Here is an 18,751-nt window from a genome sequence, read left to right on the forward strand (position 1 = left end):
GGATCAGTAGTTAAATGCGCTAAAGTGAGCACAGCTCCACCTCCCTCCTTTCCTGCCCCTGCTCCTGTCCCCTCTCTTCCTGTTCGCACAATAGGAGGGCAGGATCCTGCCGTTTCCATGACAGCCGGCCAGCCCTCTTCAGCGATGCAGCACCAAGCTCCTGCTTCAGATCTCCACCTTCAGGTTCACTCACACACACACAAGCAGAGAGAGGTGGATTTGAATGCCTGGTTCCATTTGTGCTCTAGGAAGGGTGTGACAGCAGCAGACGACTGCATGGTTTAAAGAAGGAGGTAGTTGCTGGAGATTCATTTTCAGGGGTTTCAGTATGGGCTGGATTCGTTTCTGATGTAGTGCAATGGTGAACAGCATTTTGGAAATGCCTCTCACATCCACGGTGAGCTCCTGGAACATTTTCTTCCCTCAGTCTGTCAATGAAATTGTTAAATTGAATTGTTTAAAAATCAAGTATTTTTCAAAATTCTTTTATTCTTCATATATATATATATATATACATACACATCAGTGTATGAAGGATTAGTCAAGCATCTTGGATGTACCGTGCGAGAAGTGTTCTTACCCTGAATTAATTAATTTAATTTGCTTTGCGTTCAGCAAAACCAGTGCAGGAGTTCCGTAGACTTGTTTGTGGACTTGATGTGTTGAGTCTAAGTGAGCGAAACTGGCTGTCCTGTGTCGCACTCGGCAAAACGGTCACTGATAATGAGGTTAATGAGCCTGCTGTAGCCACTGTTACAATGCAGACCTACACTAGATATCTATCACATCACTCCTGCTTGCAAACTATCACTTAAAGCTGTAATGTAAGCACTCCTCTGTATAGTAGTGCATTGATTGACCGTCTGTTAGACTATAGTTCTCCAGAATGTGGCTTTTAATTTTAGTAACCTGATAAGGCTGCTGCATGCCCAGTAAGTCTTTAGGCTCAATTTAAAGCCAAGAGTTCTTGAATTTGGTTTTATTGCATCATTGTTTTAACAGATACACATTGCATTTAAACCCTGCTCTGATAACTGACCACAAATAATCTAAATGTTACCTGATTTTAATCATAAACAGGCTTTTTGTAGGGAAGCAAGCGTACAGGACACCAGTATTAACTGTCATCTCGAAGTGTACTGCTAAAAAGCCTATTTGCTATAGAAATGGCCTGTTGTTTTTAACCCATTGTGTTTTTCCACCAAAAGAATTGATATGTATGATTAGAACACATTGTCTGAAATGCAAAGTCATTTGACCCTTGGGACATTAAGAAACTTTCCCTCTGTGTGCTCATACGTTTCTCAATTCTTTTCCATTGTCGCAGGGAGGGAAAAACCGTTCCCGTGTTTTCCAAACGTTGCCTTGCCTCTTTTCCTGTTGTGACTCAGGGGTTCCTCCTGTGCTCCTGGGTCAAAGGGTTCATGCTCTGCTGTCAGTCAAATTTATAAGGTTACAACCTCTCTCTGCTTATACTGTTGGTGAAACCAAGATGACGTCAACACTTTTTGATAGCAGAAGGGTTTTGGGGCTTTAGATTTGAGCTCTGTTTGTCAACCCCGACGTGAAATCCGCTCATGAAGGCATGTAGATGGACAAGCTCAGCTTTGTTTATATATAAATGTCTAGGTTGCATTGTCTAAGCGCTTCCTTACTTGCCAAGCTCCTGGCTAAGTCTGGGTCAAGAACACTTAAAATGCCACAGCACCCACCCTGACTACTTTAAAGGTCTCACATCCTATGAGCAGTAGATTATAGTTTGTATGACAGGAGAGTTCCCTCTCAACTGTGTCCAAGACTAATCGCATGTCAGAGGGTTAAAGGAATACTACATAATTTCAGTCCAATCGATAGCACATGGTAGATATATGATATCATTTAAACCCTATATTTAAATGAAAATAGTACAAAGACCACATATGCTGAACTGAGAAATGTCATTGCTTTTTGAAAAATATATGCCCATTGTGAATTTCATGCCGGTAACATGTTTCAAAAAGGTTGGGACAGGAGCAACAAAAGACTAGTAAAGTTGTGTAATGCAAAAAAAATGAGTGAAACCTGGTAAAAAAAAAAACAAAACCTCTCACTAAATTAGGTTTATTTGCAACAGGTCAGTAATGTGATTGGTTGTATAAAGAGCATCCCAGAGAGGCTTACACTTTCAGAAGTAAAACGGGGAGGGGTTCACCAGTTTGTGGAATTGCAGCAATTCAAGAATAAAGTTCATCATTGTGGAAAAGCAAAGAATTTGGGGATTTAATCATTTATGGTACATTATATCATTAAAAAATTCAAAGAATCCAGAGAAATCTCTTCATGCAAGGGACGAGGCCAAAAACCAATATTGGCTGGCCGTGATCTTCGGTGCATTACAGCATTAAGCACAGACACAATTCTGTAGAGGAAATCACTGTATGGGCTCAGGAACACTTCTAAAACCACTGTCTGTGAACAGTTCATCACTGCATCCACAAATGCAAGTTAAACCTCTACCATGCACGGAAGAAACCATATATAAAGTGGATCATGGGCACACGCCATGGGTGTCTGGCATCATATACAAAATGGGCATATATTTTTCAAAAAACAATGAAATTTCTCAGTTTTGTGATATGTTTCTTTATATGTTGTCTTTGTACTGTTTTCAATTAAATTTTGGGATTAAATGGTTTGCACATCATTGCTCTCTGTTTTTATTTACATTTGCATAGAATCCCAACTTTGGAAACGGGGTTGTAGAAGTCAATTGGCAGGCGCTTTAGCATTTCAGGTCAACAGGTGTGCTTCGAGTCAATAGGTTTTCTGTTCTTTTACTAATTACAGGAAAACATGTAAAATTATTGTTGGTGGTATTCAACTGTATACTACAGCTAGCAGATAGAGATTAGGTTGAGAAAATATTGGAGTGTTCCTTTAATCCTGGAAAGAAGACTGTGGTAACGTATGTGTGTGTCTCTCTCTCTCTCTCTCTCTCTCTCTCTCTCTCTCTCTCTCTCTCTCATTCGTTCTCTCTTTTTCAGGGTCAAGCGCGTCGGCGGAAGAACATGACAGAGTTCTTGGGTGATGCCAGCATCCCCGCTTCAGACTCTGTCTCCCAGCTGAGCGGTTCTCTCCCAAACTCTGCCACGGGAGCTGACCGGTGGAAGAACCGGGCAGCCAGTCGCTTCAGTGGCCTCTTCAGCTCTGGCTCGGGCAACGGCTCTGTTGGCAAGGTCTGTCTCTTACATGTGCAGTGTCAAACACTCTCATGCCTACCAAACGAGCACTAGCCTTTCCATTTGGCAAACTTGTTGTTTCTTACACTTGGGCCACTTGTACTTTTAGCCATAAGGAAAAGGATGTCTATTTGTCAAAGCCAACAAGCTTTTCTTGATTCTTAATGGAACCCCAGATGACCAGAGGAAAGTGTACAAGTGTTGCTTTCCTGGAAGTGCGCTCAGGATGTCAGTGAAGTGTAGTGTGTACACACGTTGCACCCGTTTACACATGCAGGATCCCCTAGCAGATGCGCCTTGTTTGGTAATGTAGGGGGACTTGGGCAACTCTTGTGCTGAAAGTGCATTTACACCTGCTGGTAGTCCCAGGAGGACATGTTTGGTGGCATAGGTCATGTCCTGCTCTCTTTGTGTCAGCTTGGCTCCTGTTAATGGCCTGACGCCGGTCCGGTGTGGACAACAATGCCTCCTGTGTGTCGTGCACGGCCCAAGGAGCTTTAAAAAGGTGCCTGGGGGTTTTTGCTTTTAGCTGTAAACAGCGCAGTACACAATGAAGCAGTCCATTGAGTCATAGACAGCCATTGCACTTAAATGTTAAACCAAGTATCTCTTACAGCTTATGCTATTTAGATTGTGATAAAATGGACCAGTTTGTATGAATCTACAGTCACATTTATAGTGAAGAATCAGTTGCCATGGGCAATGTTGCATTTCCTGGTGCAAAAAAAAGTAAAACATTTAAAAAAAAAGAAGTAAATGTTTATGTCAGTAAATGTTTATTTGATAGCCAGTGCTATCTTAATGATATACTGCATCCCAAAATGCAACATAGTCATTTCAGGAAGATGTAACCACCCTGGATTAGGCCTATTATAGATATACAAATGGCAGCAAAGAGAAAGAACATGTTTTTTCCAAATGCTACTGCACTTTCTCTGCTGATCTTGGGGTGGGTTTGGTTACTTAATTCACTTAATAAAGTTAACTTCCTTCATAAATAACATGGTTCAAACTGTATTTTACTTAAGTTAGTCTTAGCTGAACAATCCATACGGCATCATCATTTCACACTTAAGTGTGGAGTCAGGCTGATTATTATTAAACCAAACTAGCTCATATTACAAACTATGAAAGTAATGAAAATAAAATCACTGCACTTTTAGCAAACATTAGTGTTTTTGGAAACCACACAGGTTTACCACACAGACAAATCCAAAGTTGACAGTGTTAACATGTATTTTTGGCTTAAGAGATGGGTAAAAACAACACCCTCCACTGTGTCATATTATCTTTTAAAATTCATCAGGAACATCTCTTGACCAAAATATAGCCACATGTGCTGCTGAGGAGCTTAAAAGCAGCTAGAAACCGTTACAAAGCTGTGTCTTGAAGGTTAGGGAAAACGGGCGGGTCTTGAGATGGGTCTGATTGGCTCGATCCCTGCCCTGTACTACACTACACAGCTTTTGTCGCATGCTGGATACTATACTGTATAGTACTGATGAAGAGTAGCATGCAGCATACAGTGTATACTGGTGCAGCATGCAGTATACAGTGTACTATTGCGAACACAGTCATTCTCTCATGTCTGTCTAGAATGGATGTAGTTTTGAATTTGTTTTATGTAGTCACATATGTCAAGCGTATTCACAGATTTCAGCAGCTGCCTAAAGGCTTCTATTATAAGTGTGTTTGGAGTCATGGTGTTTTCTGTTCTTTTCTAAGTACAGGGAAAGTGTTAAATTATTTTAATGATAAAAGACCATATAATACAGAGGCAGCAGACAAACCGATTGAAAAATGCTAGAGCATTCCAATAGCAGAAAGGCAGACAATTTAGACACTGGCAACTGATGGGTCTTTTTTTTCCTTTCTGCAGGAGTGTGATCGTGTAGAGCAGTTACAGAGTAAACTTCACTCCTACACTGTGTTCGGACTACCTAAAATGCCTCAGCAACTCTCCTTCCACAGAGATTCCTGGGAGGAGGAGCCTAATCTAGAGCTAGAGGAGAGCTGGAAAGAGTTACTGGAGAACCCTGAGGTACAAACACACACACACACACACACACACACACACACACACACAAACAGACCCCTGTCTTCTTTCAAGATAATATTCAACAAGCAGCACTACTACACTGTTCTACATTGACCTTTTCACAACGTCAGCTGGACCACAGACATAATGGAGTGTTGTTTTGCCTTGTGGTTGACACAGATGGAAACCCAGATAAAAGAAAAATTTATAGCCCTACAATCAGCCACGTTACTGGCTTCTTTTTCTGACTTACACAAATATGACATTCAGTGGGAAACCTGTGGCGAAGCACATGGAAGACATTTTTATAATCAGGCATTTATGATATTACAACCCACTATAAATACAAGATTAAAGTCATATCACTCTGTTTCTCTGGAAAGAGAACCTAACCTCTCATTTTATGACAGTAATCAAGTGTGAATTGAAAGGCTTGATGGTTTCTGCATTTATGTTGTGCTGTTTGTGTGTTTGGATCTGTGTATATTGTGGAGATGACTTGGTTATAATGCTGCTGTTTGTCGTATGCTGTGTTAGTTGCCTACGCCCTAGAGAGAAGCCTACAGTAATTATGGCTTGGTGGAAGTCCATAGCTATCGTATGATGTCCATTTGTTAAGCAGTTATATAACCAGTTCTGGCAAAAGGATCTGTAACTTTGAGTTGGTTCACAGCATATTCCATAAAAGAGGAAAAGTGGTAGCCATCTTGTAACATGAGAAACCACATAAGCTAGACTATTTAGATTATTTAACAACTTCAGAAGGTTAAAGGAGCATATGCGATGATTTACTTGTAGCTCCAGTGCAAAACTAAAGAAGCATAATTCAGAAAGCAGACATGTCTTGACTGATCAACTTCATTTGGGATAAAAGGAAAATTTTGTAAATCTGTTTTACTTTATACATTATATACATTAACACTAGGCAGTATATTAAAAACAGCTTTTCCACTAATGCAGTATGTTGGCACAAAAGATATTCTGAGAAATGATCAGTAAAATCTAATTTTTAATCCATGTGTCCTCATGCAGTCTGCCATACTTCCTTTTCTTATCCATAGATTTTACCCAAACGACAGTGTCACCAGCAGGAAGCAATTTGGGAACTTCTGCAGACAGAGTCGGACTACATTAAGAAATTGCACGTCATCACTGATGTAAGCTCAACTGTGAAGATAGTGCTGTCACTGGAATATTGGATTATATTTTACATTAGAATTTTGCAATAGCCTCTTCTTGTAATGAATTAGTTAATAGTTTGAGGTTTAACGTAATGCCACAGTACTGCTGAATTTTTGTGATTATTAACACAACTGCAGTTTTGATGACTGTGCTTCTATGTGTGTGTAGTTGTTCCTCTGTGGGCTGTTGAACCTGCAGGAGAGTGGACTGCTGAGTGAGGTTGAGCCTGCTCGTCTTTTTGGGAACATTCAGGAAATTGTTCTACTGCACACTTCACTGTGGACTGAGGTCTTGCTGCCCATGCTGGAGCGGGCCAGACAGAAACACACCCTGCTTGACCCTATGGACCTGCATCAGGGATTTAGCACTGTGAGTAAGCACATATGCATATACAGTGGTGTGAAAAAGTGTTTGCCCCCTTCCTGATTTCTTATTATTTTGCATGTTTGTCACACTTAAATATTTCAGATCACCAAACTAATTTAAATATTAGACAAAGATAACACAAGTAAACACAAAATGCAGTTTATAAATGAAGGTCTTTAGTATTAAGGGAAAAAGAAATCCAAACTTACAGGGCCCTGTGTGAAAAAGTGATTGCCCCTTCCATTAAAACATAAATTAACTGTGGTTTATCACAATTTCACTCAATTTCACCCAGGTCTGATTACTGCCACACCTGTTCTCAATCAAGAAATCACTTAAATAGGACCTGCCTGACAAAGTGAAGTAGACCAAAAGATCCTCAAAAGCTAGACATTATGCTGTGATCCAAAGAAATTCAGGAACAAATGAGAAACAAAGTATTTGAGATCTATCAGCCTGGAAAAGGTTATAAAGCCATTTCTAAAGCTTTGGGACTACAGTGACACACAGTGAGAGCCATTATCCACAAATGGTGAAAACATGGAACAGTGGTGAACCTTCCCAGGAGTGGCCGGCCGACCAAAATTACCCCAAGAGCACAGCGATGACTCATCCAAGAGGTCACAAAAGACCCCACAACAACATCCAAAGAGCTGCAGGCCTCACTTGCCTCAGTTAAGGTCAGTGTTCATGACTTAACCATAAGAAAGAGACTGGGCAAAAATGGCCTGCATGGCAGAGTTCCAAGACGAAAACCACTGCTGAGCAAAAAGAACATAAAGGCTCGTTTCAGTTTTGCCAGAAAACATCTTGATGATCCCCAAGACTTTTGGGAGAATACTCTGTGGACTGATGAGACAAAAGTTGAACTTTTTGGAAGGTATATGTCCCATTACATCTGGCATAGAAGTATCACAGCATTTCAGAAAAGGAACATCATACCAACAGTAAAATATGGTGGTGGTAGTGTGATGGGGCTGTTTTGCTGCTTCAGGGCCTGGAAGACTTGCTGTGGTAAATGGAACCATGAATTCTACCTGTCTACCAAAGAATCCTGAAGGAGAATGTCCAGCCATCTGTTCGTGACCTCAAGCTGAAACGCACTTGGGTTCTGCAGCAGGACAATGATCCAAAACACACCAGCAAGTCCACCTCTGAATGGCTTAAGAAAAACAAAATTAAGACTTTGGAGTGGCCTAGTCAAAGTCCTGACCTGAATCTGATTAAGATGCTGTGGCACGACCTTAAAAAGGCGGTTCAGGCTCGGAAACCCTCCAATGTGGCTGAATTACAACAATTCTGCAAAGATGAGTGGGCCAAAATTCCTGCACAGCGCTGTTAAAGACTCATTGCCAGTTATCACAAACGCTTGATTGCAGTTGTTGCTGCTAAGGGTGGCCCAACCAGTTATTACGTTTAGGGGGCAATCACTTTTTCACACAGGGCCCTGTAGGTTTGGATTTCTTTTTCCTCTAATAATAAAGATCTTTGTTTATAAACTGCATTTTGTGTTTACTTGTGTTATCTTTGTCTAATATTTAAATTAGTTTGGTGATCTGAAACATTTAAGTGTGACAAACATGCAAAATAATAAGAAATCAGGAAGGGGGCAAACACTTTTTCACACCACTGTATTACATATTGGGCAAATGAACATATTGCTGTAACATATGCCCTTAGAGGCTGAACCAACCCAGACAACCCCCCCTAAGATGATGGTTCTCAATGCAAAGTTTCCCAGTAGGAAATTCTTGCTCTTTTATCTTCCTTAGTCAAACAAACCTAATCCAAATCAGCTAATAGACCATTGAGGTCTACTACTTTTTCAAACTTATATCTGAAATGTTTCTATTATGTTTGAATTTGTTTGTATGTACGTGAAGAAGGATTTTTGTTGGTGTTTCTGAGAATCTCCAGTTCAAACATAGTGTATTGTAATTTGGCCATATGTTCTCATAGACATCACACCTAATGTCCTGTCTTGCTTATACACATACAAGTAATCACTTGCATATTATGTAATGATAAAATGTACAATGATAACACAAATACAAATAAATGCTTTCCCCCTGAACTCCCTTCCTCCACCCCCAACCTCCCATCCACCCACCCCCAGTTGGAAAACCAACACAATTAACACAGAAACAAAAGATAAACACCATAAATCTACAGAAGCTTAGTATATGCGTCCATATACATAGATACATGCACTTGTATGCATGCATACCCTTGCTGACACATTTAAAAAATAAATAATAATAATAATGCATTTTTAAAAATAATAAATAAATGAAAAATAAACAAATAAATACATAAATAAATACATTTTGCTGGAGTTAACAGAGTGAAAACAAAGAGAATAATCTGCTGTCCTGTCTTTGCGTGCATTACAGTATAAGTACTCTATATCCCTAATTTACCATCTTCAAACCCTTTAAGTAATTCACTAACGTTACTAGCCAGATTTTCCCATATTTGGATTGTTGGAGCCTTAGCATTGTGAATTCTAGCAGTAGAAAGCTCCATCAAAACTATATCATGAAAATAAAATAACCACTTTCTACTACGCAACATATGAGGGGGCATCCAACGCTTAAATATCAGTTTTTTTGCTGCGGTCAAACCAGCAAACATAAGTTTCCTCTGTTTCTTATTGAGCTGTAGTTGTGAATCATCATTGAGAAGCAAAAAAAATGGTTGAAGGGCAATGTCCTTTCCTATAAGTTTAGAAAGTATAGAAGTCACCTTCTTCCAAAATGAATAGACCCCTGGACAGTCCCAAACCATATGTTTCAAAGAACCAGGTACCCCTAAAGATCACAACTCACAGTTAGGATTTGACGTCAGTTTAGCATGAAATCTTGGTAGTGGTGTCCAGTATGCCCTATGAGAGCGCTTAAAGTGAATCAGTTGGTGATCAGGATTTTTTGATGCCTTAAAGATATTTCTCCAAGCCACCTCCCAATCCACCAGCTCAGCCTCAATTACCAAATCCTTTTCCCACTGATTTTGTATACTAAGACCGGAATCATATATTCCTTGCAGCCATGAGTATATGTATGAAACAAAGCCCTTGGAAGGGCACTTTAGTATCTGTTCTATAACTGGATGAGTTACCAGTCCTGATCTCCAAGGAACCCCATATGCTCGGAGCGTCGATCGAAGCCTCAAATACAGAGAAAATAATGTTCCTGGGATATCAAACATGAGACAAAGGTCTTGAAAACTGCGAAGCCCATCTGAATCATAAACATCACCGAATTAATGCCGTTTGATGCCCACTGTAGCTTCAAAACGTTTGCTATCTGACTTGATATCTCTATTATGCCACAAAGGTTAATGAGCATGCCCTTTCAGGGTGCACTTTGTTTGCTTCTCAACCACTCTGAAATTGGCTATTGTGTAAGCTATATTGGGACCAAAGTTAAGTAAACATTTAGTGTTGGAAATATTAGAAAACAGTAAATCTTGAAGTCTGATTGGATGAATCAATGCTTCTTCCAAATTCCTCCAAGAGGCAGATGATGAAGCGTTCATCCATGTTGTTACAGCACGCAACTGGAAAGACTGGTGGTAAAGTTTAAAATGTGGAAGGGACAATCCCCCTTTCGGTTTGGGACGTTGCAAAGAATTAAATTGTATTTTAGGATGTTTACCATTCCAAATATATTTGCGCAGCAGTTTATCTACCTTAATCCAGTAGCCAGACAGTGGTGGTAAAGGAATCATCATACTAGCAAAATTAAAATGAGGTAAAATGTTAATTTTAATTGTTGCAATTCTTGTCTGTAAGGATGCTGGCATGTTGGCCCATCTAACACAGTCACGCACCACTTCCTTATATATCGTCTCGGAATTATATTTCACTGTGCCATTCAAAGAAGTCTGAATGTTTATACCCAAATAATTCAGCTGTATTTTGACAGGAATTACTGATGGTACAGAGATATTTTTTACGTTGCTATTAAGTAACATTAAAGCTGAATTTGACCGATTAATTTTGTAACCTGATAATGCTTGAAAGTTTTCAAATGCTGGTAATAAATTGGAGATAGACTTAACAATATTGGTCATACAGAGGATGATATCGTCTGAGTAGAGGGATATAATGTGATATAACTTTGTTCTGTCTTAAATGCTGAGCTAAGGGTTCAATAGAAAGAATAAATAAATCTGATAAGGGTGACCCTTGACGTGTTCCATGAAAAACAGAAATGGGGAGTGACTGTAAACCATTAGTAATGGCCATAGCAGATGGGTTATTGTATTAAATCCGAATCATATGAATGAAGTTACGTCCTAAACTAAACTTCTGTAACACCATCCACAGATAATCCCACTCAATTCTATCGAACGCTTTCTCTGCGTCCAGAGACAGGACTGCACACGGAGCATCTTGTTGTTGTGACTCATGTAAAACATACATTAAACGCCGAATATTATCTGCAGCAAGCCATCTCTTCAAGAACCCAGACTGGGCAGAGTGTATTAATTTCCCAATATATTTACTGAGTCTATAGGCTAGCACCTTAGAATACAATTTAATATCATAATTTATCAATGAAATTGGATGAAAATTGGCAAGCTGAGTGAGATCTTTACCTTTTTTAGGTAACAAGGATATCATAGCAATATTCATATGGTCATGAAAAGTGCCCACCTCAGTTGCAAACTGTATGGCTTCATACAACACCGGACCAAGAATATCCCAAAAACACTCAATAAGAAAACTCTGAGATTAGCGATATAACCCACAGTCTACTGATCTGTCTGCCAGTTTAGTCTCTCTTCAGTGGACTGGTTCCAACTCCTATTTTATGATGAACTGCTAGATACAAATTAACTGTTCTTACAATTTTATTATACATATTTACATTAAATAATATTTATTATAGTTATGCACATACCTAGTGTAATGAAGTATGTAATAGCAAGGGAGCCAGGGATCAATCAACTCATACTTAAACATATAGCAGGACTCAGCCCACCAACCACAAATAAGGTACTCCAGGTCTAAGCTGTTTTTGTCAATAGGGAATTTTTTTTTAATTGCTGAAATTGTACCCTGTGGTAAACTAAAATTAAAGCTGCTATGTTTTCATACATTTTTATTTTGAAAAATGTATGCCCATTTTGAATTTGATGCTAACAACACATTCAAAAAAGTTGGGACAGGGGCAACAAAAGACCGGTAAAGCTGTGTAATGCTGAAAAACAACACCTATTGGAACATCTCACATCACTGCATCCATAAATGCAAGTTAAAAGTTGGTAGTACCATGCAAAGAAGAAAACATATAAAAGGAGGATTGAGAAATGCTGCGTCATTCTCTGGGCCTGAGCTCATTTAGAGGTTGAGATGAAGTGGAGAAGTGTCCTGTGGTCCGACGTATCAAAATTTGAAATTCATCTGGGCTAAGGAGGACAGGGAGCTTCCGGCTTGTTATCAGCAGACAGTTTAAAAGCCAGCATCTGTGATGGTATGAGGGGGCATGGGTGATTTGCACATCTGTGAAGGCACCTTTAATGCTGAACGATATATACAGGTTTTGGAGCAACATATGCTGCCATCCAGGTGACATTTTTTTCAGGGAAGGACTTGCTTATTTCAGACAATAGATACCAAACCACATTCCGCACCTGTGACAACAGCATGGCTCTGTAGGAAAAGAGTCCAGGTGCAGTCCAGACCTATAACCTGTTGAAAACATTACTGAGAAGAACTACTGAGCAGCTGAAATCCTGTATCAGCCAAGAGTGGAAAAACATTTCACTTTTTTTAAAACTGAGCAATTTCAACATTTGATATGTGTCTTTGTACTATTTTCAATTATATATAGGGGTTAAATTATTTGCACATCATTGCATTCTGTTTGTGCAGTGGGTAGCGCTGTAGCCTCACAGCAAGAAGAGCCTGGGTTCGATTCCCAGCTGGGTGACCAGGGTCCTTTCTGTGTGGAGTTTGCATGTTCTCCCTGTGTCTGTGTGGTTTTCCTCCCACAGTCCAAAGACTTTCAGTCAGGATAATTGGACATGTTAAATTGCCCTTAGGCGTGAATGTGTGTGTGATTGTGAATATGAATGTATATGTCTGTCTGTCTGCCTTGCGATGGACTGGCGACCTGTCCAGGGTGTATCCTGCCTTCTTCCCAGTGACAGCTGGGATAGGCTCCAGCACCCCCCCACGACCCAGAAGGATAAGCAATTTAGATGATGTGTGTTTCTACATTCTGTTTTTGTTTACATTTTGCACAGCTTCCAAACTTTTTTGGAAACAGGATTGTGGAATTAGCTCCATAGCAGAGTGAAAGCCTTTGAAGACAAATATGTAACATTTATGTAATTAATCATACAGAGATGTCTCTGTACAGCTAAGATTTTCTTTGGTGTGTGTGTGTATGTGTGTGTGTCTTTGCATGTGTGTCTGTGCATGCAGTTTAGTTACAGATTTAAGCCATACATCCGTTACTGCATGGAGGAAGAGAGCTGTATGGAGTACATGCGCACTTTACTGAAGGACAACGAGCTGTTCAGGATCTATGTGACTGTGAGCATGCTGGCATTCACTTCAATATGTGGCATAGAGTTGTTATGATTTAACTATATAAGATTGACAGAGGTCATCACATTCAGTATGTTTTAGCTCACAACAAATGTTTTGTACTCTTTGATTAGCTTGCTCAAGAGTATTAGGATCTGAAATAGAACAAAGAAATCAACTGGCTTGATGTTACTGAGGACTGAATAGAAGCTCTCAGCACATTGCTGAGGAGTTATGTGGTAAATGTACCAGAAACCCTTAGCATAATTTCTGTTAAAGACACAACACAATAAATAACTGCACATGAAAGCAGTAAGCTCTAAAGAGCTTGCTTTTGTCCCTGCAGGGAATATTTAGTCATCACTGATCCCTAAATAAAACTCATTTGGTGGCTACTTCATTCTTGTTGTTGTTGCACATAATGAGAACAAGACAATAAATATTCTTCAGTTCAGAGGGTTTATGTGCTTATTGTTGTGATGCAGACACCCCACCAGTGTAGATGACAGATCTTTCTTTCTTGGCATTCATCCCATAAAGTTATACTTGGTGGAAGCTTTTGCAGTGCCAGATGGCCAGACTGTCTGTTGTTTTTTGCAGTGGGCAGAGACCCATAAGCAGTGTAGCCGGCTGAAGCTGACCGACATGCTAGTAAAGCCTCACCAGAGACTTACCAAGTACCCACTGCTTCTGAAGAGTGTGCTGAAAAAGACTGATGACCAGGGAGCACGAGAAGCCATCAATAGAATGGTAAGAAGGATAATACAGTAAATGCAGTATTACCTTTATCCAAGAAGTTGATACCATCTTAAGCCCTGTTCAGACTGGTTTAGTGATTACAGTGTCTGTAACTTGTGAGTAATTACACTGATAGTTGATACCATACAAATTGGCCCATCAGATACCTTAACAGCTACATTACAGAACCTTGTCTTGCACAACTAATTCAGCTGGAATAGCACTTTAGTGTCCTGCGTATGTTGTAAATGTCCAAAGCTATATGTAATGTACAAACATGCATGCACTGTTAATTACTGTATGGGATTATTCACTACTATTCGACATTAAGCTTAAACTACGTGGTGTGTTTAACTACAGGTTGGTGCAGTGGAAGGCTTCATCAACAATGTGGACTCTCAAATGAGGCAACGAGAAGAGAAACACAAGTTGGCAGCCATTGCTAGCCGCATTGAGGCCTATGAAGCCGTGGAAGGCGCTAGCGAGGAGGTAGAAAAGGTGAGACAACTTAAACATGTTCAGCAAGAACCCTCACACTTGTTAAACCTTGACCGTCTTGGTTGTCCAAAAGCTGTGGCCTACACTGACTGTTATAAAACCCTCAGATCCTCAAGGAGTACAATCAGTTCGACCTGACTGCTCCAGTGATGGGTGCCTCACCAGAGGAGACACGGCAACTTCATCTGGAGGGAGCACTGAGGATGAAGGAGGGAAAGGAGAGCAGGGTGAGAAATCTGACCTTAAGTATTGATTCAGCTAGTTTCAGCTAATGTGGTGAAAATACATTCAAACTATTATACTCTCAGGAAAAGCATAGAGCTGTGTAAAGTTCTGTAGAGTCCAATTGGAAGCCCTTTGAGGCTCCATTTATGTCATTTGTTTCTTGGAGAAAAGTATGGCCCTTTACTGTGCTTTTACTTTTTTGTTATTATTATTTTTGCCCAATTTCTTCAGTGTTAGTCATTGCCAATTCCTACTTGCTGCCTAAATTAGAAAGCTACCAATACCATCCAATTTGGGAGTGTGCACGCAAGCATATACTTCCTCCAAGACATGTAAAGATGATCACCACTTCCCTTTTTTGAACTGTCAATCATACAGTGTCATAGGGTCCTAGGGCAGCTGAGAAAACTGTGACTGTGTATGTGTTTTGGCAGATATCCAGTATTGGCCAGCTTTGACAGGAGAGTGAACTATCTATACCCTGGCCGAATATATTAAATATATTTCCGTTTCATGTCTTTAACCTGTGTCCATTTCCCATCACACAATGATATCCATGAAACTGGGGGGGGTTTCAGGGAGGTTGTGTAGTGGTGACATGATTTCCTAAGCAATGTAAATGTTAGCAACAAACACAAATAACAGTACCAACAATGGAGGAGTGTCATTAAGGAAGAAGGAGCTTCACTTAGGAGCTTTTTGGGATGTTAATTTATTTGGCACAGACCAGCTAGTTATTTTAAGAAATGTCAGTTGTTTTATAACTTGAGTAACAATTCTGTGATGATTGCTGTTTCTAGCTCTTCCCAGTGCTCTTGGTGCCCTGACATGAAGGGTATCCAAAGTCACTTAGAATAGTGATAGGCAGTAGACATTATGACAAAATGTGTAATCACAGATTTATAATTGTACTGTACCATTCAGCGCTTTCCAGTGGAAAAGCGATATTACTAGTCATTTCCATCCAGAGAGTCGTGTCAGTTGTGTTCTTGTCAATGGTTCAGCCACAGATGGCTGTGCCATCATGTCAACTCAAATTCGGGTCCTAACCATTGACTGTGCATACTTTTAGCGTTTTCCACAATTCTTCTTTCATTGGTTATTCAATTTCCTCTACATTTCTCTATCTCCTCCTCAGATGGACGTGTACTGTTTCTTGTTCACGGATGTACTGTTGATCACCAAGCCAGTGAAGCGTGTAGAGAAGGTGAAGGTGATTCGCCAGCCGCTGGTCATTCAGAACGTGGTCTGCAGGGAGCTGAAGGACCCAGGAGCCTTTCTCCTCATCTACCTTAATGAGTTCCGCACTGCTGTGGCCTCCTATTGCTTTCAGGCTAACAGTGCTACACAGGGACGCAGCTGGGTGGAGGCCATCTACAATGCTCAGGTACTTGCTCATTCATAAAGTCTACTTTTGTCAACCATACACAATGAGTCACTGATGTCATATTATTCCTTACATTCATATCTTTAATAACACTACTAATTTTACTTCTTGAGGAAGGTATCTCAGTATGTGTGGTAGATTAGCATAGCAGAGGTTTTCCACTGTAAGACACTAGACTGTTTTATTCAGTATCAGCTTGAGAGACTTCGCTCTGAATCGCGGAGGGATGAGAGAGATGAAGAGGAAGAGGACGAGACAGAAAGCAGCATGTCCACATCCAGTTCCCCCTCTCTGCAGCATAAAGAACCACTAGGCAAGAGGTAATGCTTAAAGTGTCTAGAACACCTTGTATAATAACAATCAAAAATGCTAGTAATTTCTAAATAAATCCAAAGGGAAAAAAAATAATTATAGCAAGTTGGAGCTAGTTAGTATTATGCAATGACCCATGCTGACTCAGCCTTCTTGTCTACATTCATTGTTGGCCATATTAGCATTCTAATGGATATTATTTTTCTCCAAAGCCTTTCTCTCTCACCCAGCCATTCGGATGGGTCCACCGAGACCCTCTCGGTAGTTGCAATAGACGAGCAAGACGATGTAAGATCCTCGTTGCCACTGGAGACAGAGCCGGCGTCTCTCAGAGGCTCACTGCACTCTGATTCGTCAAGCCCACGCGACTCCTTTTCCACCAATGACAGCCAAGCTCTGGAGGGGCTGAATGATCTGGTTGCCATGGAGCTGGATCCAGAGAGTCGTTCTCTGTCTATAGACAGTGCCTATGGAACCCTCTCTCCTGAGTCTCTGATTGCTGAGTTGGAGTTGAAGGGAGCGGTGGAGCAGAATGAAGGAGAGGAGACAGATACCGGGGAGGAAGAGGAGGCTTTTGAGGAACATGATGATGCTGACAATGATGATGACGATGCAGACGAAGAGGACTCAACAGCCTGGAATGGCTCTCAAGTTACTGTTAATGAATCATGCACCTTGGACGATCATTCTAACCACTTGAAGGAGCAAGTGGAGGAAGCCGAGGAGATGAAAAATGTAACAAATGGTTGTCAGGATTTGGGTTTTCGCTCACTAACATTGCGGCGCCGTTCTCCTGTCCAGCCCCGCCTGGACTACTTGCAGCACTTTGCCCTCAGGTCACGATCTGAGGACGACCTACTCCAGCGACTCGCTGCACCGTTGCACTCAGGAGCAATCTGGAGTGACAGGAGCAGCCGCAACATCAGCAAGAGCCTGTCACAGCTATCCAAACAGGTGCAGTACAGCAGCGAGCACCTACGGGTAGAGGAGGGGCAGCCAATACAGAACCCCATCACTGTGCCCGACAAAGTCATGAACACTTTGATGAGAGCAGAGTCTCAGCTCATGCACAGGGCCCTGAGGTGTCCTAATGGCCAGGTCGAGAGTGAGAGAACATCAACCAGTGGTGCTTTGGAAGAAAAGGGTGACATGATGGCATTCCAGCAGCATCACCAGCATAGGAAGCTGACCAGAGCTCAGCTGCAAAGGATACGCACTACCATGGTGCTCAACTCCACACTCACTGCCTCGTAAGTTTCATAACACTTCTAATCATGGAATGGGACAGTCATTAGTTTCAGTGATATACCGTTGTATAAAACCCAGTGGTAGTCACATTTGAATAATTTTGAAACCCTGTCAGGGCAGAAGTAAAAAGCCAAGCAGTATATATTCAGAACAGAAAACAGTAGTAGTTCCTGTGATAATTTCATGTTTATATAATTTAATTTTCTTGACAGTGTCCTCTTTTCTGGTTCAATGTTAAATATTATTTAACATGGTTTTTTTTTATACTGTCCTATCCCTAACTACATTCATAAAATAAATTACTTTTTATTTCTGATTGTATCAGCTTCCAAAGCAGGTAATTAAACTAGTATTAAGTTAAAGAATGCATGAGATTAGGCTGTCCATAGCTTCATGTTATACATTAATTTGAGCAGCAGTTGTTTACACCACTAATTATGTTTCCCTTTTGTAGTACACTCACAAACACCATCCTGAGCCTCTGTTAGCCTACATTAGTAAAGGCTCTCATTCCAGACATGTGCTATCAGCATCCTGCACCCACCGTCTTGAGCCATGGTCCTATTGCAATTGTGTCAACACTAGACATTAAGATGTAGCCCCTTTCTTCCTTGTAGCCCTTCCAAATGACCTGCTGACTGATTGTTTCTGCACAATCTGACTTCAAAGCTTGCGGTCATTGTCTACACATGCTGTCTCAATGTGACCTCCCATAATATATGGTCATCAGCAGCTACTTTTTTCCACAGCAAAATCGCCATCAGTCAGGAAGGTGACGATTTTCTGTTTTTATGTAATGCCTCATAGGGTGAGACATGGTGATCTCAGCCTTGCTCCCAGCCTTGCTTCCACCGAGGCCTGAAATAGGCAGGCTCCATTGTCCACAGCCTGTGGGAAGCTGGCATTTCAACATCCAGGCCTTTTGTCTCTCTCGTCTTTTATCTAACAATCTGAGTCTCCACCCTGAGTTATTAAGGAGCTGTAGTTTGGTCTTGCTA

At 40.7% G+C, this 18,751-nt stretch overlaps 1 protein-coding gene across 3 annotated transcripts in view; it reads left to right on the top strand.

Moving 5' to 3' along the window:
* Positions 1-18,751, top strand: part of plekhg5a (pleckstrin homology domain containing, family G (with RhoGef domain) member 5a) — a 65,032-nt gene that overhangs the window by 43,843 nt on the left and 2,438 nt on the right. For all 3 annotated transcript variants that reach the window (XM_036559171.1, XM_036559172.1, XM_036559173.1), the window contains 11 exons: positions 3,024-3,215; positions 5,098-5,259; positions 6,318-6,413; positions 6,607-6,807; positions 13,241-13,351; positions 13,946-14,095; positions 14,444-14,581; positions 14,689-14,808; positions 15,945-16,193; positions 16,383-16,513; positions 16,718-17,755. In XM_036559171.1, the coding sequence (XP_036415064.1) occupies positions 3,024-3,215; positions 5,098-5,259; positions 6,318-6,413; positions 6,607-6,807; positions 13,241-13,351; positions 13,946-14,095; positions 14,444-14,581; positions 14,689-14,808; positions 15,945-16,193; positions 16,383-16,513; positions 16,718-17,755 (2,588 nt within the window). The remainder of the gene's footprint in view (positions 1-3,023; positions 3,216-5,097; positions 5,260-6,317; positions 6,414-6,606; positions 6,808-13,240; positions 13,352-13,945; positions 14,096-14,443; positions 14,582-14,688; positions 14,809-15,944; positions 16,194-16,382; positions 16,514-16,717; positions 17,756-18,751) is intronic.

This window comes from Colossoma macropomum, unplaced genomic scaffold (assembly GCF_904425465.1).
Source record: "Colossoma macropomum unplaced genomic scaffold, Colossoma_macropomum, whole genome shotgun sequence".
NCBI classification, from domain to species: Eukaryota; Metazoa; Chordata; class Actinopteri; order Characiformes; family Serrasalmidae; genus Colossoma; species Colossoma macropomum.